The 26,078-nt window shown below is 44.2% G+C and overlaps 1 protein-coding gene across 1 annotated transcript in view; it reads left to right on the forward strand.

Moving 5' to 3' along the window:
* Positions 1-26,078, forward strand: part of THSD4 (thrombospondin type 1 domain containing 4) — a 1,544,828-nt gene that overhangs the window by 1,461,769 nt on the left and 56,981 nt on the right. The window contains 5 exon segments of the mRNA XM_029575745.1: positions 281-377; positions 10,213-10,446; positions 20,832-20,882; positions 20,885-20,960; positions 21,901-22,105. Of these exon segments, the coding sequence (XP_029431605.1) occupies positions 281-377; positions 10,213-10,446; positions 20,832-20,882; positions 20,885-20,960; positions 21,901-22,105 (663 nt within the window).

A 26,078-nucleotide genomic window follows, 5' to 3' on the forward strand; every position in this document is an offset into this window, starting at 1 on the left:
GTTGTACAGCTCTGTCCCATGGAGATATCCTCCCCGCCGCCACCCCCTCCCTCCCCATAAACGTTTTGCCTGCGTCCAGACTTTGCAGGATTGTGAATGGGCAACTGATTTTCTTCTCTGGCCATTTTCTACTGTATATTACTGTGTTCTCTTCATGTTCCAGAAAGGTTTATGGTAATGCACGGTACTGGTTCAGATCGAAGTAATATTAGAAATTGCATTAGATGGAAACCGTGTAATTTTACTGAGCTTAAATGGATTTTTCTTATTTGCGTTTCAGATGATTCATCAGCAGCTGAACCCAGGTGTGCACTATGAGTACATTATCCCAGGAGCAAACGTAATTAGGCCTCAGTTGCCCCCGCACAGAAGACCAGGTGAACCCTGTAGTATTGTATATAGATAGTGTACACAGTGTTGATTTAGATGATTTAATACTTTTCTGCCTTTTGTAGGCTAATACTGTACTTTAAAACAATTATTTTACTTTTAAAATGTGTTCTTGATTGTTTCATTCTTTTACTTTAGCAGCTAATGTTGAGTATTGCCTCTGGTGTACCTTCCTGTCTTTAAGAAATTATTAGGTGCCTTTTTCTATGTTTTGGGATTACACAGTTAAAAACATTGTATCTCATCTCTATTTCTTATGCACTTTCTCCCAGTTTGCAGTAAAAAGAAATACTATATTTCCTAATTATTTGTCTCAAATATTCACAATTTCAAACACTAAGAGATCAATATTTAAAGCTATCCAGCTTTGTAAGTTAGCCAGATAAGGCATATCCAGCTAATTTACACAGAATATTCAGCTGCACAACAATGACAATGAATATACCCAGATAAGTATTAAAGTTAACAGGATAAGCATATCCAGCTAATTTTAGACCTGCTATAGACCACGTCTAACTTATCCGGTTAACTTAACCAGGTAAGCCTGAATATCGCTACTTAGCAGATAAGTAGCATGCCCCAGTTACGCCAACTGCCTGCCCACTGACTGTACAGCTAACTATTCAGCCAGATAAGTGACTTATCTGGCTAAGTGGTAATAGCCAGATATTCAGCGACTGCCACTTAGCCGGATAAGTCTGGTTTATCTGGCTAAGTAATGTTTGAATATCTACCTCATAATTTCATAACCTTCACCTGGAGCAGGACCTATCCAGTCAGGTTTTCAGGATTACCAGAATGAATATGCATGAGATAGATTTGTATACACTAGGTGTGCCTCCAAAGAGGGTTGGAATTGCTGCCTTAATCCTTGGTAATACTTAGTGTTCCAGTTTACTGCGTGCTTTCCCAGAATCCTACGAAAATAAGTCCTTTTCAGGCCAATACAGTAAGGACACGTTAGAAAGAGTGCGGCAGTGCCGGGAGCACCCTCGTTTGCCGCACGCACAGTTCTGATCACATACTGCGCGATACTCTATTTAAATTGCTTGCAAATGCAAGCCGCGTCCAACCCACATCCAACGCGCGTCCATGAAGTGCAATCCATTTTACTGTATAGGCGCTTCATACAGCGCCTAAACAGTATCCTGGGTGCGCTGGTACCTGTCATTTCAAATGTCATTTCAAATGACATTTGAAATGACAGGTACCAGGAAGTGGATCCCAACTTTAACCAAAGAAAACCTAAAAACCTAAAATCCCCTCCTCCCGAAGCGACTCAACATGTAAAGTATTGTGAATAAATGTAACCAAAATCAACTTACTTTTTCTTTCTTTCAGCCCTCTCTGCCCTCCTCCAGAGGCACGCCGCGGCTCCCCTGCCTCCCGGGGGCAGCCGGCAGCGAAAGCGGCTTCCAGCAGCCCCCGCCGGCGAAGACGCATGCCCGTAGTGCACGGGCGCTCAAGCCAGCGAAAGCACATGAACGGGCGTGCGTGATGTACGCAGTGACGTCATGCACACCCGTTCATACGCTTTTGCTGACTTGGGGGCCCGTCAATTTGGGCGCTCAAGCCACCGAAGCGCATGACGTCACGGCGTACGTTCATACGCTTCGCTGGCTTGTGCACCCAAATTGATGGGCGCTCAAGCCAGCAAAAGCACATGAACGCGCGTGCGTGACGTACGCCATGACGTCACGCACGCCCATTCATACGCTTTTGCTGACGGGGGCCCGTCAATTTGGGTGCACAAGCCAGCGAAGCGTATGAACGTACTCCGTGACGTCATGCGCTTCGGTGGCTTGAGCGCCCAAATTGATGGGCCCCCAAGTCAGCAAAAGCGTATGAACGGGCGTGCGTGACATCACGGCGTATGTCACGCACGCCCGTTCATGTGCTTTCGCTGGCTTGAGCGCCCATGCATGCCCAGGCGTGATTTCGTCCGTCTTCGCCAGCGGGGGCCGCTGGAAGCCGCTTTCGCCGCTGGCTGCCCCCGGGAGGCAGGGGAGCCGTGGCGCCTCCGGAGGAGGGCAGAGAGGGCTGAAAGGTCTGAAAGAAAGAAAAAGTAAGTTAACTTTGGTTACACTTATTCACAATAATTTACATGTCGAGTTGTTTCGGGAGGAGGGGATTTTAGGTTTTTAGGTTTTCTTTTGGTTAAAGTTGCTTCAGGAGGAGGGGAGAGAGGACTGGGGCTGCCCCGGAGACCGGCACTCATGGACGCGGCCAGGGCAGGTAAGCAGGGGCTGGGGGAAAGTTTGCCATCTACCCTTACCTCTGCCTCTAACGCAGGGGTAGGGGTAGGCGGTAAATTAGCAGGTTAAACGTGCGACTAAACTGCAGGCTAAAAAGGCGATAGTTGGGGCGCACATTAGTGAATGGGGGGGAATAGCTAACCCGATCGTTTACATCTCATATACATGTCGTGGGCGGAAAGGGTTACCCGTTGATTTTAAGAAGCGGTAAGGATGGGTTAAAAGGGATAGTGAATCGCGGGTTGGACTAATGCGGCCAAATTGTGAGTAGAAAGCGGGTTAGAAGCAGGGTAACCGTGGCCGCACTTTACTGTATCGGCCTGTATATTTGCCTTCTCTGAAATGCCTCTCTTTCTCTTTCACTCTCTTTATTTTCTCCTAGCTCCATTGCTTTTGTCTCTGTATTTTTTCTTTCTATTTCACTGTCTCTGGGGCCAATGCGAATTGAAAACAGATGCTGGTATTCAGTGCCCGTTTCCTAAACACATGCAGCCACATCCCCTGGGCACCTGATACAGTATTTAAATGAGGGGCTGCGCTAGGGGAGAATTGTGTGTCCTTAGCACTCAAATGCATCGGGTGCCCAAAATTACAATGGGCACTCAATACGTGCATCTGTTTTCATCCCCCTTCTTCTGGCTGTTTTTGCTGAGGTTGCTGAAGGCGCCCAAAGCTAAGGGGGTCATTTTCCAAAGGTATCGCACGCGAAAAGGGACTTTTTGCGTGCGATACCTAGATCGGGGAGGGTTCTGGGCAGTGTCCGCATTGGAAGGGGAGGAGTTGGGGCAGCACCGGGGTGGACGCTGCGAAGACATCGCTGACGGAGAAAAGGTAAGGAGCCTTATCGCCGTCGGTAACGCGGCCAATAGCACCATCTTTCATGGTGGCACTATTGGTTTGTGAAAGCCGGCAGCAATAGCACCGTGGTGGTGCAATCGCTGTTGGCTTTTGCAGGCCCGCCCCCCATTACTGCCGGATTTTCTAAGTTCTGCGAACTTAGGAAATCCAGGCCTAAGTGCCCTTGCTATGGGCATCTAAATTGTGCATCCAGAATAATGTTTTTTTTAAATCTAGTCAATATACATTTATTTTTCAACACCACAACCAGTAAATTTAGGTATCACAATGATACTAAGTAGAAGGAACCACAAAAGACCGTATTTTTTAATTTGTCATGAGCCCTTGACTCACGGATTGACTTTATGCCACCTCTGGGGCTGGAGTTAAATTTGCCGCATTAAAAAGTGTGTGTTGGGCACCCAGTGATTTTCGGCATCGGGAGGTAATAGCTAATAGCCTCATCTGCATGGAATTTACATGTGATGGGCGCTATCAGCTACACATTTGTTTGTGTAAGTGTTTTGGATGCGCTAATCAAATTATTGCATCGGGTGCTAATCTAGCGCACCCAAAACGCACGTCAAACCACGTGTAAACCTGTGCACTAGGCTGGGTGCACTTTATTGCATTGGCCCCTAAGCCTTTCTCTTTTCATCTTCATGCACTTTCTCCCAGCAAACAATTATCAATTGGTTGCTTTTAAGCAGACCATTTTTATTTCAGTTTTGATCATCTGGGGTCCTGTTTTCAAAAGTATTATTTCCATGCCCTGGTTTAGGTAGAAATCTCAGGGAAATAGTGATAGCAAGGTTCACTGAACCTGATATTCAAAAAAAAAATCTGAGCTCCTAAATCTAGGCACCTGAGTTTGGCCCCTATTTTCAGCTGAAAATTCAGTATAATTAAGGAGTCAAACCTCTGTGTGCGGGAGCCAGGGGCAGGTCAAGAGGATCTGCTGCTTGAGGTGAGGGATGAGATGGCACCCCCCCCCCCCACCACCACCTCACCCCAAACAAGTTAAATCATCAAGAGGGGAGTCTCTGTATGCAGTGTGGCCCTTTTAGTGATTTGAAATGTTGCGGAAGGGGACAGAAGGGGTCAGAGTTCCCAGAGGAGTGGCAGAGTGATATTTCTAGGATGCTGGCAAACCTGCCATACTCCCAGGAATCCTAAGACCTGCCTCCCACCTTTCGCCAGCATTTTCCCCCTGGGGAAGTGGGAGATGAGTGAATGGTGGTGGTCTGGGTGCAGCGCACTCTCTCCGAGCTGTTGCAAGGACAGAAGGCAGATACCCCACCCCCCATGCCCTCACCACCCACAATTACAAATCCTGCATTTATAATAACTAATTTTGCATGAAAAAGGACATTCAAAATACAGTCTTCTGAGGTAAAGATATCACAACAACATATATATTCGTTTTCCATGCACTGTTGTGTGCCAGCCAGAAAACCCTGCAAAAACGCAAAACACACACTTGGAATGCATATGGTGTTAGGTGTATGTAATGTATGTTGGGTGTGGGCTTTGTCTTTAGAAAGCCATAAGTAAACTGAATTATAGTTACATATAGTAAGCCTTCCATACTAAAAAACAGCATTAATTCAAAAAAGTAAAAACCTTATCTATTAAAAGGCAACACTGCAAATATTACAGCAGGCCTTAAACACCAATATACTTCCTATTAAAAAAATAGAACAAGCCAGGCTACTATAGATCCCTATAAAAACTTCACACTAGCAGGATACCTCACCTCAGTCACACATTTATTTATTTGTCTATTTATTTAGAAACTTGTAGTCCACTAATCTGAAAATCTTAGTGGATAACAATAAGGGGTAGATTTTTAAATTTATGTGCGGGTGTAGATTTGTTCGTGCAACCCGGCGCGAACAAATCTACACCCGATTTTATAACATGTGTTCGCTGCCGCGCACATGTTATAAAATCCAGGGTCGGCGCGGGCAGGTTGCACAATTGTGCAACCTGCCCGCGCCGAGCCGAGTAGCCTGCCTCCGTTCCCTCCGAGGCTGAGCCGAGCAGCCTGCCTCCATTCCCTCCGAGGCCGCTCCGATTTCAGAGGGAACTTTCCTTTCGCCTCCTCCCACCTTCCCCTCCCTTCCCCTATCTAACCCACCCCCACCCCTACCTAAATCCCCCCCTACCTTTGTTATACAAGTTACGTCTGCCCGAGGCAGGCGTAACTTGTGCGCACCAACTCGCCATCCCCTGGCACGGCCGCTGTGCCAGAGGACTCGGGACCGCCCCCGAACCGTCGCCACACCCCCGGTCCCGCCACCTGACCCCCCCGGACACGCCCCCGGACACAGCCCCAGACTGCAGACATGCCCTGGACACGCCCCCTTCCCACCCCTTTTACAAAGCCCAGGGACTTACGCGTGTCCCGGGGCTTGCGCGCACCGCCGAGCCTATGCAACATAGGCTCAGCGCGCACAGGGGGTGGCAGGGGTAGGTTTTCGGGGGTTGAGTGCGTATCTTACACGCACAAACCTTTGAAAATATGTACATAAAAAAAATTGGCAAATGCAAAACAATCAACAAAATATCTAAAAGTACAGAAAACAAAGCCAGATTCCAAACAATAGGTAAAGCAGCATAGAAATCCACAATATTTTATTTATTTATTTATAACTTTTATATACCGAGGTTCAATTAACAAGATTAATTATCACTTCGGTTTCACAATACATTTGCAATGAATTTACTACAGACATGCAGAACACAGACCCTCTCCCAAATAAAGAGACATAAAGCATAAGCAAACATGTAGACAAAAACTGAACAGGAACACACAAGCCAGACTATATGCAGTGCAACAATGGCAAAATAGAAATACCATTCCTTATAAAACATCAAATAAAAAAATATAAAATACTTATAATACTAAAACCATAATAATAAAAAGAATAAATGTTTCAAAATAGCTGATGAATAGAACATCCAGTTATTAAATCTCATATAAAAATTATAAAAGATTTCCCAAACACCAATAAAATATTTCAAATTAGCAAACACATTAAATAGCACCCAATAATTAAACTGGTAAGAATTTAAAAAGTTCCTGCTTTCCTTACCTGGGAAATTTTGATTTCCAGTCACCCTGAAATTTCTGTGGATTAGTGTGGGGGGAGCAGGGGAGAGTAAAGAAACTTTCTCCTTCCTCTCTCACACAAGTTCTTTCATGCTCAGACATGCGCTCACATACACATAGATGCTCGCTCTGTTCTGGTGGTAAGAGGGATGAGCTCAGCAGGCAGATGGTCTCTTCTTTCCTCCTGCTGCTGGCGGGCTATGCTCCACTGGGGGCCACAAAGCATTTGCTCTTCCTCCTGCCCAAGCCTGTTGCTTGCAGGTGTGGGGTGGGGGGGTGGGGGGGGTCAGGGTGGACCCCATCTCACTGGTGGCCCTCTTCTTTCTTTTTCAGTCCACCTTGCCTCCCCCCGTGCTGGTCCCATGGTAGTCAAAAATTGCTGGGCTAGCACTTCCTTTATGCTGATCTCATTACAGCAAAGGAAGTGCTAACTCAGCGATTTTTTACTACCGTGAGACTGGCACAGGTGAAGGAGCAGCAGCTGAACGGGCTCCCTTCTTGACTTCGCCACTGGTGAGATGGGGGTCCACCGGCAGCTCTCTTCTTTCTTTTCATTCTGCCCTCCCCCCCCCCCCCCTCGCACCTGTGCCGGTCCCACAGCATTCAAAAATCACGAGGCTAGCACATTTAGCTAATTATGTATCAGGAGGCAGGGGGAAGCGGCCATTGACTGTTTTGGAGGGCACTTTTTGTTGCTCGAAAATTTTCCACCTGAAACAGCCGCCTCACTCTGCCTCATTATAGAATCTCTCCTGGCAGGAGCACATTGACATGCATATGTTGTTCCGCACCCAGGGTTGTGGCTGTTTTATAACATATGTGTGCATGTTATAAAATAGTCTGGTTGCGCACACGTTTGCCAGATTCTTAGTAGGTGTGCATCTGTGTGCACACATGCCGCTTCTACCTCGTAAATCGAGGTATTTTAAAAGAGGCGCACACTGATGCTATTCCCAATTTTACTAGTTTGTTCCCAGTTTGCTCAATTAAGAGAGAAGTTCTCCATACTCCCCGCCAGTTTAATAGCCTTCACTCCCCACTGTTATACCCGACCTTTAAAACCCTGCAGATTTGCCTATTTTTCTTTATTTTATTACTTACACATCATCCAAAGCAGAAATAAAGTTATATGGCAGGGGGCTTTGGCGCACGCCAGATCACTAAGTATTTATGCAAACACTTCAGGTTTACACCTTGAAATTCCCCACCTAGTCCACGTCCATGCTCTGCCCCTTTTTTTAAACTTCTGAAATGTGCACGCTCCGGCAGATACTTGCGTATCTCTGCAACTTTGCTGGGAAGGAGCCTGCCGTCGTGGTGCATGTGGGCAATGACATAGGAAAATTGGGAGGGATGTTCAGGAAGCCAAATTTAGGATTATAGGTAGAAAGCTGAAATCCAGAGCCTCCAGGGTGTCATTTTCTGAAATGCCCCTGTTCCACATGCAAGTCCTCAGAGGCAGGCAGAGCTCCGGAGTCCCAATGCATGGATGAGATGATGGTGCAGGGAAGAGGGATTCGGTTTTGTAAGGAACTGGACAAACCTTTGGGGACAGGAGAGACTTTTCTGAAAGGGTGGACTCCACCTTAGCCAGAGTGGAACCAGACTGCTGGCAAAATAATTACCAGCATGGTTAAAAGATGAGGTGAACGAGGCTATTTTAGCCAAAAAAAAATCCTTCAAAAATTGGAAGAAGGATCCTTCTGAGGAAAATAGGAAAAAGCATAAGCATTTTCAAGTTAAGTGTAAAAAATTGATAAGACAGGCTAAGAGAGAATTTGAAATGAAGTTGGCTGTAGAGTCAAAAACTCATAATAAAAACATTTTAAAATATATCCGAAACAGGAAACCTGCGAGGAAGTCAGTTGGACCGTTAGATGACCAAAGGGTTAAAGGGACTCTTAGGGAGATAACGCCATTGCAGAAAGACTAAATTAATTCTTTGCTTCTGTGTTTACTAATGAGGATGTTGGGGAGATACCAGTTTCAGAGATGGTTTTCACAGGTGATGATTCAGATGAACTTCTTAATGTGGCATTTCTCAGATCTTTTCAGTAGCAATCTGTGGGAAAGGCTGCAAAAAGGACTGAAACTCTTTCAAAGCCTGGCATTGACTGGCGTGCTTATAATCTTTAACCCACTCACTTAGGGGTAGATTTTCAGACGAGCGCGAACAGCCTACTTTTGTTTGCGCTCCAGGCGCAAACAAAAGTACGCTGGATTTTAGTAGATACGCGCGTAGTCGCGCGTATCGGCTAAAATCCTGGATCGGCGCGCGCAAGGCTATCGATTTCGTATAGCCTGCGCGCGCCGAGCCGCACAGCCTACCCCCGTTCCCTCCTAGGCCGCTCCGAAATCGGAGCGGCCTAGAAGGGAACTTTCCTTTGCCCTCCCCTCACCTTCCCCTCCCTTCCCCTACCTAACCCACCCGCCCGGCCCTGTCTAAACCCCCATCCTACCTTTGTCGGGGGATTTACGCCTCCCAGAGGGAGGCGTAAATCCCCGCGCGCCAGCGGGCCTCCTGCGCGCCGGGCCGCAACCTGGGGGCGGGTACGGAGGGCGCGGCCACGCCCCCGGGCCGTAGCCACGCCCCCGTACCCGCCCCCAAAACGCTGCCGACACGCCCCCGCAACGCCGTGCGCTCCGGCCCCGCCCCCCGACACTCCTCCCGACACGCCCACTCCGAAAACCCCGGGACTTACGCGAGTCCCGGGGTTCTGCGCGCGCCGGTGAGCCTATGTAAAATAGGCTCACCGGCGCGCAGGGCCCTGCTCGCGTAAATCCGCCCGGTTTTGGGCGGATTTACGCGAGCAGGGCTCTGAAAATCCGCCCCTTAATGGACAGATGCAGTGAGCAGTATTTTTAGCAGGAAATCTGCATTTATTTCCAGTATCGGAAAAAGAAACGATTGGGACTGAGGGCAACTCCATTTTTCTGTATTATTAAATAATTATATTAGCAATCCAAGATATCAAAGAATTTTAAATTAAAGCAGCATTTTGGGGTTTTATTTCTTGTTCATCACATTGTAGTTAATTGTTGAATAGTCAAACTAAGCCAAAACCAGTTCATATTTTCAAAAACACGTCATGATTATTAGTGAATTACACATTTTGATGTATAGTAGTAAGATTGCATACTATTTTATTTTTTCCAAAACAAAAAAAATAAATAAATAGTGACAAAAAGTGGTCCCATCCTGGTCATCTTTCTACCATCAATGTATTCTAGTTTCTCCTTGTCAGTTACAGTAGGTCCATGTTTTCAGTCAGCTAGAAACAGATGGATGTATAAATCTGACATGGCAAAGCCCTGGGCTGGTATGAATAATAAAATGTATCCTGCAGAGTTGTATTATCAACATCTTGCAGAGGTGATGAAAAATACCCTCTGAAGCTTTAGCTCCTTGTTTTGTTGAGACAGAAAGCTTTCACTGTCAAGCAATGTAGTCTTTCTTGCTGGAACAGAACCTTGCTGAGACAAGTATTTATCTCATGATTCCAGATCTGATAACTGGACAGACTTCTAAGGTGCCTATTAGCTATCTAATATATCCAACTGTGATATCTGAAAGATAAGTGAAAACTTTTATCTTGTAATACTGTTTCTTTCCAGGGGACCCTTTCAATGGTCAGCTTGAAGTGCCAGACACTACAAGTCCTACAGAAGATGGGAATTCATTTCTTGAGCCGGGTGTTCACCCTGGCCATCCATCAGTTGCCTTCCCAGCTAGACTGCCTTCTCGCCAACCAGACAACCAGGTGCCGGCAGTGCAGCCACCACGAAGAAATCGTGAATATAACTGGAAGCAAGTTGGAACAACTGAGTGCACGACAACTTGTGGGAAAGGTGAGATCCATGGACAGGCCGTAAATGTGACTGTCCGACCATTTAAAAGCTACAAACTAAATCAACCCACACTACAGTATGAGGGAGGATGTTTTCAAAAGTGCACTCAGATTGAGACTTTAGAGCAGTATTTTTATTCAAAGGTGTTATTTTATTTAGAGAACATTTCTTTCCAGAAAGAACGGACATTTGTTCATACAACATACTCTGGAGGTAGTTTTATTCTTTTTCATTCTCTGATCTCTCATTCTTTCCCTCCCTGTACTTTTCTTTGAAAGGCAAAGCAAAACAGTACAGACATGAAATATAAGGTCTCTTCCCTTTTATGAAGATATATCTACTAATGATACAGTAATGTTCTATAGACACAAGAATACATGGAATAGTAACATCTTACAAAACTTTGAACTCTTTTGATGTATGTGACAAAGGGTAAATTTTCAGTCACAGCTGAGTGCCTGACCTAGCCAGCTAAATTGTGTCCCACCCACACTTGTAAACCTTCCTCTTGCTAGATGTAAGAAACTTCTGAAGATGCATGGGAGTTACTGCTATGAGGGCTGCTTTTAAACTGAAATCTCTGTGTAAGTGTTTTGATCCTTTATCAAGGGCTGCAGTTTATTTTTCTGCATCCCCAATAACTAGAATCCTTTTTGATTGGTAAATCTACAAGCTAGTGTTTAATGAAGATTCACTTGCTCCCTCCCTTCTACTTCCTTGGCCAGTTAACAGGAGCTGTTCACTTAAATGCTTAAATGATCTGCCTTTTTGGTGTTTTCTTTTTTGATTTAGGATTTAATGGAATGTATACAATTGGTCTGTGCTCCCCACCCTGAGGGCTAGTTGTATAGCAGAGTAGTGGTTACTTTTAATTTGTCTTGTAGGTCTTATTTTGGGGTTTTACATATTGCATAATCAAGATGATACTATGCATTATGAAGTTGAAATTCAAGATGCATTGCTTGAAATGTGTAAATTACTCATAAATATACAATTTAAAAGAAGTTTAAATTTCATTTTGATATTTTGGTGACATCTTCTCCCTTTTGTCATGATGGGTGCCGGAATGTCCACTGTCAGGGTCTCCAGACTTACAATCCAAACATTGAAAGAAGTATCCTCAGATTAAAACTCATTCAGTCTTTATTTTGTTTAAGACTCACAGGGTTTGAATTCTCATCCTTTTGTGCACACCCACACTTCTATTCTCCTTCTCACTAGTACACTTTTCCATTTAGCCTCTCTTCTATGCTATACAATGAATTTAGGGGTCACATTCAGTCCCAAAGATAAATCTTGACAAAGTCTTGCACAACCCAGTATGTATTCTTTAATTGGGGGAGGACAGACCTCCAGGATCCAAGGTGCAAGGTGAAAATATTTATGGTGGATGTTATCTCAGTAGATATAGCTGATGGATGTAGGTGCCAAAGAATCAGGCTGGACACTCAGAACGAGTGTTCCAACCAAAAAAAAAAATACTGTATAATATCGTCAATATTTATTTATGTATTTATTTATGTATTAATTGTTTTATATACTGTCAATCTGTGGGACAATCTAGATGGTGTACAATTAATCATAAACATAAGAAAATACAAAAAATATAAAAGTACACATTTAAAATCTGTTAAAGTTAAGGCAAAACAGAATAAAATACATTAACAGCATGTTTAATAGGGATGTGAATCGTTTTTCGACGATTAAAATTATCGTCCGATAATTTTAATATCGTCTTAAACCGTTATGGAACACAATACAATAGAGATTCTAACGATTTATCGTTATAAATCGTTAGAATCGTGAGCCGGCACACTAAAACCCCCTAAAACCCACCCCCGACCCTTTAAATTAAATCCCCCACCCTCCCGAACCCCCCCCAATGACTTAAATAACCTGGGTGTCCAGCGGCGGTCCGGAACGGCAGCGGTCCGGAACGGGCTCCTGCTATTGAATCTTGTTGTCTTCAGCCGGCGCCATTTTCCAAAATGGCGCCGAAAAATGGCGGCGGCCATAGACCAACACGATTCCACGGCAGGAGGTCCTTTTGGCCCCCCCTGGACTTTTGGCAAGTCTTGTGGGGGTCAGGAGGCCCCCCCCCAAGCTGGCCAAAAGTTCCTGGAGGTCCAGCGGGGGTCAGGGAGCGATTTCCCGCCGTGAATCGTTTTCCGTACGGAAAATGGCGCCGGCAGGAGATCGACTGCAGGAGGTCGTTCAGCGAGGGTTCCGGCGCCTCGCTGAACGACCTCCTGCAGTCGATCTCCTGCCGGCGCCATTTTCCGTACGGAAAACGATTCGCGGCGGGAAATCGCTCCCTGACCCCCGCTGGACCTCCAGGAACTTTTGGCCAGCTTGGGGGGGGCCTCCTGACCCCCACAAGACTTGCCAAAAGTCCAGCGGGGGTCCGGAAGGACCTCCTGCCGTGGAATCGTGTTGGTCTATGGCCACCGCCATTTTTCGGCGCCATTTTGGAAAATGGCGCCGGCTGAAGACAACAAGATTCAATAGCAGGAGCCCGTTCCGGACCGCTGCCGTTCCGGACCGCCGCTGGACACCCAGGTTATTTAAGTCATTTGGGGGGGGGTCGGGAGGGTGGGAGATTTAATTTAAAGGGTCGGGGGTGGGTTTTAGGGGGTTTTAATGTGCCGGCTCACGATTTTACGATTTTTCACGATATTTTACCCCCCCAAACGGCAACAATACGATTCCCTCCCCCTCCCAGCCGAAATCGATTGTTAAGACGATCGAGGACACGATTCACATCTCTAATGTTTAATAATTTTAGGGCATAGCAATAATACATCTAAAAAGTAAAATAAAATATAAAACAAAATATAAAACAAAATATAAAACAGAATATAAAAAAAGCAAACAGCCAAGCGAGGTGATAAACTGTCACCATTCCCTTACTGTTACATCCAAATTCCAATATCAAATCCAAATGTGTCTATGTAAGTTCCCCTCAGGTTTACAGGGTCTGAGAGGTCCTCCCTTCAAGGTGTGGAAACAAGGCCCCGAGGGTGGAATGGGGGTCCCTTAGCTAAAACTGTTTCTACCAAAAGTAGAAAAAATACAGAGGATACCTCTGTTCTCTATAATTCCAGTTCTCCTACTGTTTTATTGTTCAAGGACAAAGACTCCTGTAGGAAATCTCCAGATGAAATCCTTTAAACTTCTCCAAATCTCTCCTATCTCTTTCTGGTTGAAAAATCCCCAAATGAGCAAAACAAGGAAAAACACTCTCTTTCAACTTTAACCCAAAACCAAAGAGAAAACATTAAAAAATCTCAGCATTTCACAAAAGGGCAGAGTCACCACTTTGATGTGATGTGAAAAAGATTAGGTTTCACTCTTCCTAGCCTTTCCAGAGCAGGGTGCTTCCCTCCCTAAAGAGGACCAGGGGAATCAATTTTAAAAAAATCAGAATAAAAGCCCAAAATCATTAAAGAAATCCAAAATACTGAGACATACTTATTAGCCAGAGATTGGACTGGGAAGGTGTTAAACCACTTCCTATTGCTTTTTTAGCTCATAGTGTAAGTCACAGCCAACTGAGACAGGGGAACAAAGCAAAAGAAATCCTGGCTCCTCTAATATAAAATAAAATGTCCACAGTGATCTTACGCTCTACCTGCTTTTGAGCAAGCAGGAGTCCACCACTGCAGCAACTTCATAGGGGATGCTGTAGCAAAATGGTATGTTTAGCTCCCAGATTCCTCACAGGGCCTATACGGACTCATTTCTAGTGGATATCCTAAGAGGAGTCTCTACGCATGCTTAGACATCCTTCTGTCCTTCTGTCGTCTAGCTACTGGTGTCGTGGAGTTCAATTACACTCTCGGCTGCAAATGCACCTCTCATGGAGGCCCATTTTTAAAATCTTTGTACGCAGGTAAAAAGTGTTTTACTTGAGTTAATTGACTGACCGAAACTTGCCCTCTCTCACTGCACATAGTTTTCCACAGCGTGTGTACTTTTAGCAACACGGAAAGAGGGCAATTCCAGAGTTGTGTTGAGGTGAAGAAGGAAAAGCACGCATGTGGACAGCATTTTGCATATCTTCACTTGCACTTTTCCAGTAAAAAATCTAAGTGCACAAGAAGTAGGTGCAAGTGACCGCACGTACTTTGTACATGTGGCAAGTGTCAAAGTGAAAGTGCATGCTTATGTTTGCTTTGAGAATTGGTGCAATGCCCGTGGACAAAAAGTAGACGCAGTCTTTGTCCCATTGTAGACAATCTAATAATTGCTTCCATAAGTTCTTTGCAGCTGTTTTGTACTTTACTCTGATTCTTTGGGTGCTAGAGTTAAACCTCACGCCTGGTAACAGCAGTGTTCCACACAAACTTCCTGCAACTACTCCAAGCTTTATCATGGCTACCCATTCTCTTGAGTTAAATTGTAGTCCTAACTGAAAAAACACGGTTTCAACAAAAACTTCCTGCTGTCTGACTTTGGGAATTTTAGCAGTCTCGATAGTTCCCTCAACTAGACTGGACCGAGAGAGCTAACAATTCCTACCTTTCTAGTCTCCAAAGTCCGAACTCACCATCTTTCCTTTTCATCTCTCTCTCTCATGTACACACACACATTTCTCTCACTTCTCTGTTGCTCTTGGTTTGTTTTTTTTACCTCACTAGGGATAAAAGTGTAACTCCTTTTTGGTCAGTGTCCTGAATATAGAGTTACACGGTTGACCTGTTGCCACAAACTCCGTTTCTCTCTCTCTACCTCAGTCCATAGGCCCTGGATGCCAAAGCTGGGAGGGAGAGGATTAATTTCCAAGACCCAAGGTGAAGGGGCCGGGGGGGGGGGGGGGGGGGGAGGAAAACGAACAGTCTCTCAGTCTTCTTTCTCTCACAGATATACTCACAATTGGGATGTCTTTGCTTCAGGGACACTTTGTATTCTCACAAAAGACACTGGACACACTGGTGAGGTGTTCCAAAAAAATAAAAATTGTACTGCAACCAAAAATACCTTCAATCTAATTATCAGCCAAAAATCTCCAATCAATCTTCTCGAAGAAAATCCCCAAAGTACTGCATGTCTCAGACCTACACAGTGAGTTAGTGACTCTTCAGGTGGCAGGCACTAGGCAACAGACCCAACACTCCTGAGTGCTAGAATCAGGGGCTCCTAGTGAGGACTGGAATCTCCTGATCTCTTTCTCTGATTTTTCGCCCCCAAAAAATGCAAAAATTAAAACCTTACCTCCTTCTCACGGGCAGGAATGGTGGTATAAAAATTGTTCCCAAAAGAACAGGAATGCAGCTGTTCTCCAAAAATACTCCTCTCTTCTCCTCTGACAAGACGCTACTGTCCCACTCTGTGTTGCAGGTAGGGAATCACCAAACCTTTTACCTGATGACCTCCAGGCTGGGGGAAAATCCTCCTGAGGCTTCATAGAAAAACAAAGACTTGTCACAAAACAGATTCTCCGAAACAACTTTTCTTCTACTCTCAGAGACTCTCCTTGCCAATCCAAGGAAGTACTGGTCAGAAATATTCCTCTTCCCCTGGTATCAGGCTGTGGGGCCTAAAAATGGGGAAAATACTCCAATACTTTCCTGCTACCTCACAACTCAACTCAAACAGTGCCAACTAAAACTGCCACATTCCTTGGGCTCTGCTTGCTTTTATACAGGCTGCTGACCAATCCAGGAATTCTCACAGGAGATGCCTGTAAAGGATAGTCTGCTAACTACCCCTTAAGGCTTAAGTTAGGGACAAATGGATAATGGGGACCAAAAGGGTCCTTTCAAAATTATGGTCATATCCCAGCCTACCCTTCTCCTTAGGACTCCATCCCCTAAAGCTCCATTCATTCTGTTGGTATGATAGCTTCCTCCTTTATTTCTCTGGGGGATATTTGTACTGTGGGCATGTGCATTCTTTGCTCCATTTATTTAATTCATTTTGGGGTATGCGTGAATCTGAAAAATGAACAGCATGTGCGCAGAAACAAATGGTATGTGCTTGTGTACTCGCTGAGTACATATGTGCAAACTATCCATTTGTCATATATGCATGTACTGCCAAAACACATCAAATGAATGGAGCAACGAATGCACATGCCTATTGTACTGCATTAGGGTTCTCCTTCATTTTTTTCCTTGCTCTTAGCCCAGATCAGTTTGTATATGGAGTGTACATTCCATCACATACTCAGATGGTCATCTTCATCTTCAGGAAAGTAATCTTTATATTGTTATTCTATCAATAGAGATCTCCTGACTTTCGCGTTGCATATCGAAGCTCGGTAGATATTTGCCTGCCACAATTGCAGCCACACCGCACACTATCACCCCCATAGTGCCCCTGCAAAAGGTATAGTTATTTCTGGTGCTACTGCCGGCGATAATGTGTTAAACATTATCGCTCGCAATGCAACCAGGCCCAACATTTTTTAAACCCTGCCCTAACCCCTCCCCTTTCCCTCATTTTAATTCTATCATCGCGATAACGACCCTTCGCTGTTACGCTCGGGCTGTGTTCTGGTGTTGTGAACACCACCCAGAAGGGTGGCTCTAGGTGGAGAGAGATAGGGATGGCTGGGAGCAGTGTCAAAATCCAGGCTGGGTTAAGGCAGGCAACAGTGTCAGAGTCCAGGCTGGGTCAGGGCAGGCGGCAAGCAACAGTGTCAGGGTCCAGGCTGGGTCAAGGCAGGCGGCAGGCAACAGTGTCAGAGTCCAGGCTGGGTCAGGGCAGGTGGCAAGCAACAGTGTCAGAGTCCAGGCTGGGTCAGGGCAGGCGGCAAGCAACAGTGTCAAGGTCCAGGCTGGGTCAAGGCAGGCGGCAGGCAACAGTGTCAGAGTCCAGGCTGGGTCAGGGCACCTAGTAGTAAGACAGAGAGCCTGAAGGCCACACACACACACACACAGCAAGGCAGAAAGCCTGAAGGCCACACACACACATGCACGGCAATGCAGAGAGCCCGAAGGCCACACATACAGCAGGGCAGCGGGCCAGGAGGCCCCACACGCACACAGTAGGACAGCGGACCCGAAGGCCTCACTCACACGGCAGAGCAGAGGGCCCGGAGGCCTAACTCACATGGCTGGGCAGAGGGCCCGAGGACCGCATGCGCAGTAAGCAAGGCAAGGCAGGGCAGAAGGCCCGAAGACCACACACAGCATAAGGCAAGGCAAAGCAGAGTAGAAGGCCCGAAGGCCACACACAGCGCAAGGCAAGGCAAAGCAGGGTAGAAGGCCCGAAGGCCACACACAGCGCAAGGCAAGGCAAAGCAGGGTAGAAGGCCCGAAGGCCACACAAAGCGCAAGGCAAGGCAAAGCAGGGTAGAAGGCCCAAAGGCCACACACAGCGCAAGGCAAGGCAAAGCAAGGTCCAAGACCACACGCACAGCAAGCAAGGAAGGCTAGAGCAGGGAGCCCAGGCGAGCTCGATGCCGAAGCACTGAGGAAACTGCCAGGCAGGGATATAAAGGGAAGTCCTGAATATAGAGTGAACAAGGGAGATAGACTGGGCCCGTCAGGAGAGCCAGCTCTAGATGGACCCCTGGTGGTGAGGCGGTTGCACAGCAGCCATAGCCTTAACATTCGCGTTTTGATAAATGACCCTATTAGGGTCCTAAACTTAGGAGCACAGCTTTTTTTGGATATCCGTGCCTAAGTTTTCAGCTACAAATTCACATAAATATTGGAACCTAAAACTTAAGGCCCTAAATTTAGGCCTGCTATTAGGTTTAAGCTCCTAGGTTAGGTGACTAGTTTTGCAAGTAAGTGCTAACCTCCTAACTTTGTTTCCCCACCCTAATTGCACCCCTGTAGCCACCCACTTTTTAGTCTCCTAAATTTAGGTCCCTAGTAAAATTAGGGCACTAAATTTAGGGATTCAGCCTTAGTAAATGTTCAAAATGTCCAAAAGGAGCCTAACTCCAAAAGTTAGAAGTCTAAACCAATTTTGAAAAATGCCCCCCTTGTGTATGTCACCTAATGAGAAGGTTCTGGATAGAATTTCTTTTGGTTATCTATGGTGTGTCCATTTAAGAGTTTTGGGGAGAAGATAATCTATATAGAGTTTTCTGAGAAATATGTCTGGTTCAAAGTTTGGTGGGAGAAGTTTGGAGGGACCCATTAGGAAAATGGAATGTCCGGTGTGCCTCTCCTCAAGCACAGGGATCTGCAGTGGCTTTCCTCTTTATGGGGAGAGGTCCAAGGCTGGAGAAATGTTTCTTCCTATGGGGAAAGAATCAGAGGACCCGACCTTGATTCTGAAGGTCAAAGAGGAATGATGGTCCTTTTATCAGTGGATGAGGTCCTTCTATCAGTAATTGAAGAGGTTTGGGAAGGTTGAGAGCTTGGGATAATGGGGAAATATCTTGCTACTTCTAAGAGGAGAAGCCTATAGTCTGTAAGGGACATGAACTTTGATAGTACTGTGAATACCATAATACACGAAAAGCGGTTGTTGAGGAGTATTCCTGTTGAAGATTGTCAGAGAAATATAGTACGCACATAGATAGAAGAAGCACATGTTTTTTTATAACAATGCTGCTAAAGCCGTGCTTTGGAGACCTGTGAACCCTAATTAAATGCATGCCTTTTAATATGTTTTATTAACTCTGACTGCTGAAAACATCAGAAATAAAAGTTTTGTTTATTTGGGGGATCCCTTCTAGTATGAGACCATATTTTATTTCAAGGTGGGTATCAAGGTGCAAAGAGGAGGATCACAGAGGGAAATTAAATGTGGTGTAAAGATTTCCCTTTCCAGCTTGACCAGAAGCTTTCCTGCTTCTGGGCCCAAGTCACTATACCATCTGCTTGATTACTATTTCTTTACTGACCCCTACTGAGAGACTGGTTCTCAGCTCCTAAACAGGCACCAGACACCTCTCACATTTTTATATGGAAGAATATTTGGAATAAGGGGAGGGAAGAGGATAGTCATTTTAATAATTTTTAAATCATCTTTCCAAATGATGATCAAGGCAAACTGACAGCATCACTAGAATTCAAGTACAATAAGTCCCTTTGCCAAAGAGTTAACCAATTTAATTAGGTACCTGAGGCAGTGGGAGATAAATGACTCGGTGTCAGTGGAAGAAGTGGGATTTTAATCCAAGTTTTAACGGTTTTTGGCCAGGATGAGCCTGGGTAAGTGTTGGTGGATTCTTAAAGCTTCACCATACTATATGGATGTAAATTTACAACACCCAGCTCAGCAGTTATTCATAGCAAAATTATTTTCTACTGTGAAAATATCTTGCATTAAAAGTCCTCTATCAGTGGGGTTCTGTTTCTGCAAACCAAGTTAGATATCCTGATCTAAAGACAAGAATGCCTAATCAGGTCAAAGAAAATTATTTGGTTACTAGGAATATGCTTTTGTTAGGCACCAAATATGAAATTTTAACAAAATGTCCTATTTTGTTTCCTTTCATTTTTTAAATTAAGTGAAAGAAAAAATAACATTTGTTCATTTTCGTTTTCTTTCATTTTTTTAATTCTGGTCCCTGCCCCAGACACAAAAAAAAAAAAAAAAAAAAGACCCCTGGGCTCTCTGCCTCTACACCAAACATCCTTCCCCTACTCCAGCTTTTATTCTATCTGTGAGTAGAGAAAGGGAGCAAGAGAGATCCCCAATCACAACTGCCTCCTTAATTCTATATTCCAAAATGGTTACAGCTGACCTGAAATTGGATTTTGGCTGTATTACAAAGTGGCGCTGACCACAGATCAGCTAGCGCCATTTTGGAATATGGCACTGGTGAAGCAGGAGCAACTATGGATCACTCTTGCCCTCTTTTCCCACCCATAGATGGGGAAAGGAGGTCTGGGGAGAGAGCCTGGGGTCTTTTTCTTAAGAATAAAGGGTTTATTTTTTTCAGTTATACCTTGTTGTAGGTTTTAGTGCAGGCTGGTGGTATGCATACTAAAATGTTTTAATATGCATTGTAGGCAAATACATGCAATAAAACATTTTAGTGTGTGGCTATTGTAAAATAACATGCACTGTAAAAACTACAAATCTCCCCTGCCCATAAAAAAGCCCTGAAATGAAAAAATGGAACAAAATGAAAAATAAAAAGCCTGCAACACCCCATTGGTTAATGTAGCTCTCTGTTATGGGGACCAATGTGTTTTAAAGTGGATTAGAAAGAAAATAAGCATTTAGATTTGTCTTTTAGATGGCCCGGCTTCTAGAAACCCTCTGAAGCTCACAGCTGACAAGAACTCCATTTGCCAAACCATTATACAAACAGAGGCTGAGACAGCCATGAAAGATACTTTATTGTCATTGGTTTAGTTTTATACAGCTGTCCTTTTTTCACTTAAAATATTTCCTCCTCTCTCACCAGGAGATAAAAAACCCTTTGAAACACATATTTTCACATATTCTTGTTGTTGTTACCCTTGCAGGTTCACAGTATCCGGTCTTCCACTGTGTAAACAGAAATACTCATGAAGAGGTACTGAGAGTGCTTGTGACTCCAGCAATAAGCCCATCCCAGAGGAGGAGCCCTGCAATCTCTTCCCATGCCCAGCCTAGTAAGTTGCCTCCACACGTTAACACGGAAGCGTATGTGGAATAATTTGGGATGGCCCCCAAGCTTTGGGTTTGAATAGTGAGGTTCAATTAAATCAGTCTGCACTTTACTACTTCTGACAGTGGTGTGCACAGACAAGTACCCTGAAAATGCTAAAGTTACTTTAAGGGGGGGTAATTTTCATATCTTGCCCGCATTGCTGCAAAGTCAGGCCTGGATTAGTTCAAAATGTGAAAATTAATGGCATGTGATAGAAGAAAGGGGTGTGTTTTATGGTAATAGGCATATGGGTGGACCATTTTTAGGTGTTTTGAAGCTCCTGGAGAGCCAGCCTAACTGTGAGAGAGAGAGAGAGAGACTGACTTACTGACTGACTGACTAGCTATAATGCCCTCACCCTAGATAGGTATTTATATCTCTATGGGAAGCCCACCTAGTAACTCGAGGTGAGGTTTAGGTATTAGTGTAGGGGTTAGTGGCCACATTTGACATTCAAAGTGAGACGTTACGAATAGCATATTGCTCTCTTGTGAAGATTTGAGGACTTCAGAGTGAGGAAACTCACCCAAAGATGAGATTTGTGCAATGTTTCTCTCAACCTAGCTTGATGACTCTCTACCTGGGTACATCAAGAAGCTTCTGTGGATCTAGTTCTTCACTATCTCAGTTGAGAGTATCTTTAAGCAGTGGTTCACTTGTTTCAATAATAGTTTGTATACCTAAAATAATATATTTTTTTTAATGTGGTGATGTTAATTTAGGTATGTGTATTTAGAGGTTTGAGGAAGTTCCAATCATTCTCAGGCATTTTTTTCATGCATAGTACCAAAATATAATTTAGTATTTTCATTTTAATAAGTTCCAGTCCTAATATTCAAGAAGCAATTTGTTTATACATCTGCTATTTCAATGAACTTTTATTTTTCTCTTGTGTGGACTAGCTGGGATATAGGAGAGTGGTCTGAATGCAGCAAAACATGTGGTCTAGGCATGCAACATCGACAAGTCCTCTGCAGGCAAATGTATGCCAATCGCACGCTGGCAGTCCAGCCCCATCGTTGTCAACACTTAGAGAAGCCGAGACAACCAGCACATGCCAGCTGAAGATCCTGTAGTGAATGGCAAATTAGGACAGAGTGGACATCAGTAAGTCAAGTCCCCTGTAAAGCATCATGTTTATGGGAATTTTATCTTTAAATCTTTCAATTAAATTTATATCTTCATGCATGAGCAAAGAAAATGTGAGTACACAAATTTCATAAGAGGCAGAACTATATAAAGTTGAAAAAAAACCCCAAAACAATAACAGCATATTGCAAAATGTTTGAACTTGTGAGTAAAAGTAACTTATTAATCAGCCACTCTCCTTACCCCCTCTAAATCCGGTTTGATATTGGATCATCACTCTAAGATTTATCACAGAGGGGATTTCCAAGATGGCTACAGTTTGCCAAGACAGGCTGAGCATAGATCAGGCAGACATTTTCCTCTTGGGCTATTATGGCTAAGGGAAAGGGAAATCGTTTGCTAGTGCTGAATAATGCCACATGTTTATTATTCCCTTCTTGGTCAAAAAAGGCTTCACTGGAATCTGATGCCAATGTGTTAGAGAACCAGCATTTTTTTTTTTATGTAACCCTTGGAGGATGGTGCTGATTCCAAAGGGCCATAAAATAATTTCTGTAACTGGGCTAGCTCCTCTCTTCTTCCCCAAACTCTCTGATCTCCAAGGGGTGGATTCTTTTCTTTTGGGGGGAGGCTAAACTTCTGGGCCCAGGCACTGGAAATCTTCTGTGCATGTATGTGTTACCTTTGCTCTTTGGGACAAGTACATGGACAAAACAGGCAGAACTCATCAGATGAATGTTCAAAATAAAATTAACTGATATTGATTGTATGAAAATCAATAAAATGAAATAATAAAGTGTCCTAGTACATCCAGATTCCTTGTCCATGTGGTAGTACAAGTTTAAGCTGTGTATCCCTCTGTGGAAGTGTCCCTTTTTACTTGGAACTAGTAATTCAGCCATGTTGTAGAATGAATATATCTCCCAAGAGGGATGGGGTATCCTAACCAGGGTGGATGTCTCCTTTCACATAGTATCGAATTTCTAGAAGGGCACTCCGGATCTTTACCTGCCTGTGTCCATGGGTGGAAACTCCAATTGGGGGTCTCCAGATGGTGGTTCTCTCAGATCTCATCTTCAAAAGATATACTTTAGACCTTATGGGAGGAAAGGCCTCTACTGGATCGGGTATTACTATCTGGATCTGATAAGGAAAGGGGCAGCAGAAATACTTCCTTTCCAAAGTTGGAAGAACTCAATCTTGCCAAAAATACTAGATCTTGCTGGGGTGAAGGGGTGTACAGATTCCCTCCTGCATCTCTGGAGAGGGGATTTCAGCCTCCCAGAAGATACAGGTTAAAACAAAAAAAAATCCTAATTCTCTGAACAAAAATAGAAAAACCACATTCTCTTTATCCCTATTCCCTCCAGCCTATCACCAAGACTGGCAGGGCAGTGGCTCTCCCTCTGTTTGCTAGCCTGATGGAACACCGAACACACACTGCCCCCCTAGTCACATGATCTAGCCTCCTCCCGCCTCAAAAGACTTCCAATTCCTGCAAGCCTCTGGGGGAAGCACAGTATAGAATGGCATAGTTCTTATGCAGATGACTAACCAAGGGCTGGGGACTAGGGCCATCTAGTGGAGACCAAGGTGTCTCTACATGAAGTAAGTCCTTTACTTCAATTCTGGCTCCCAGTCCTAAAATTATTTAGTCAGCTAAATGTCGGAGACAAACTTCACCTTTCTTGGTTACTTGACTGAATCTGAAGAGTCTTCATGCCTCTCTTCTATATCTCAGAGATCAGTCCAACTGCAAAGGTCTGAGGTACGGATCATATGTAAGTGATGGATCTGTTTACTGCATTGGAGGAGGGTTCTGTGATGGCAGTGGCAAGGAGCCAGATCTCTTTTGAAGTGAGCAATTTAGTAGCAGGGTGAATGTAGTCAAGGGAATGTTGGTAGAATCACCCATGGAAAGAGAGCAACTACAGCTGCTGATGGAATCACTGGTTGCTGAGGCCATGTTTGCTTCATCAACCCTGCAGCCAGGCCCACACTGCCCTGTTTTTCCTTCCAGTGCAGGTGGGCATGTTTCTCATTCAGTGGGCTCCTGCTTGGTGACTAGAGAGCCAGCTGCCTCCAAATTATGGTTTCCCTGAAGTTCTTTTGAAGATGTTCCATCTGGGACTTTTCAATCTGGATCAAACTCATCATCAAGGAAAATGTCTAGATTAAATATAAGTCCTGAGGTTATATCTTTAAAAAGAACTTGATTGTGGATTCATCAAGATCTGAAACTTCTGGGCCTTTGCCTTTAGAATTGTCAATGGATACTTTACTGAAAGTATTTGCAAGACTAGAAAAACTTGTAGTTTCAAAGATTGAACTTCAGCACAATGTTGTAGTCAAATTTGAGGAAAAGATTGCTAAATGCAAAACTATTGTTCTAAAGATTAATGAAAAGGTTGTTGCTTGCGAATCTAAAGTTTCTCCTGTTATTAATGCTTGTGACACACTTATTAACAATAATTTGGCACTTCATTGAACATTAGAAGTTACTGTAAATATGAAGAATAAAGCACTCCTCCAAGGCCCAAGGTGTAGGGGTGACTCTCAATTTCTCTTTTCTGAAGTCTGTCTTCACCTTCAGTAGAAGGGATGTGAGTGCCAACAAAATACTCTAGATCCTTGAGTTGAGTGACCAAGCAAAACTTTACTGTAGTAATTAGTCAATAGCAAATAGTGGTACTTTACACATCTGTTTTTGACCTTAACCCATGTTATCACAGTTCTCCAATGTTCTTTATCTGTGCAAGTGCCTCTCGGCAATTGGGCCAGGGAAGGATCCCATTTAGATCATGGAAAAGCAAGGCTTCCCAGGTGGACAGTGGTCTCCTAATTTGGATGGAAAATCCCCTTCTAGAAATACTCCTTGATAAAAACATGCTTTCAGTCTCTGAGCAGCTCCCACTCTCCTTCCCAGCATGAAGGCTCCAGATGCGGGCCTCTTTCAGATGAAAGTTCCAGGCTACAGGGAATCAAACTTATTTTCTGGTTTTCCTCACTTCAGGGCAGGAAGGGTTGTAGTGAAACTTCCCCCAAAATCCTCAAAACAAATTCTTCATTCAAAAGTTCAAATGCTGGCATTTTCTTGCAGCAGGGTCACCACTGGCTACCAACCTTGGATTGTGGGCTGGAGCAGGCAGAGTCTTCCCTATTCTGACCATCCCAGAAAGAGACTTCCCCCCCCCCCTAATCCCTTCCCAGGCCAGGAATCAGGAGTTTCCACAAAAAAACTCCAAACCTCAGCAAAATCTAAAAATATAAAAACCAATCTGGAAGCAACCCCAAACAGACAGGGAGTGTACCTGGAAAGGATTCGTATCCCACCTCCCCTGAATTCCAGACTGTAAAATATGCTCCCTGGAGTAGGCCCCAAATGTCAAACAAAAGAACCTCCTGCTTTTCTCAATTCCAAACTAAAACTGCACTGCCATCCTTTGAAAGATGCAAACTCTTTTATACTAGCAGGGGGCTAGTCATTCCAGCAACCTCTGTGGAGATACTGTTCTGAAATGGTATACCCCTCCCTCCTTCTGCTGCCTGACTCTTACTCCTATCTCAAAAGGGCTCAGGAACTAGGGGCATATAGTGCTGATCCCAGAGGGTCACTACACACATTTACATAACACATTTATATTCTTATGCTCTATAGGAGACAGAAACACATGGTATTACCGTAAAAAAAAAATTTATTAGCATTGGAAAAAATTAGCTTTTTATAGCCTATAACCAAAAACCACAAACCCCACCCCCTTTATCCTCAGTTTTCATTTCAAGAAATAAAAAAAATGAATCACCAAAACAACCACCTGGCCAGAATATTTGCATATGATTTCTCAATTCAAGTCTCTCATGATTGTTTAATATTTATATGAACCTCTCTGCAGTCCAGATGGGTGATGAAAGCAGTTGCTGATAGTTGGAAAATTTGCAATGAGTTCCAGTGCTTTTCCAAAATAAAATAAAGTTCCCTCTCTGTTTTGAA

This window comes from Rhinatrema bivittatum, chromosome 13, assembly GCF_901001135.1.
Source record: "Rhinatrema bivittatum chromosome 13, aRhiBiv1.1, whole genome shotgun sequence".
Classification (NCBI taxonomy): Eukaryota; Metazoa; Chordata; class Amphibia; order Gymnophiona; family Rhinatrematidae; genus Rhinatrema; species Rhinatrema bivittatum.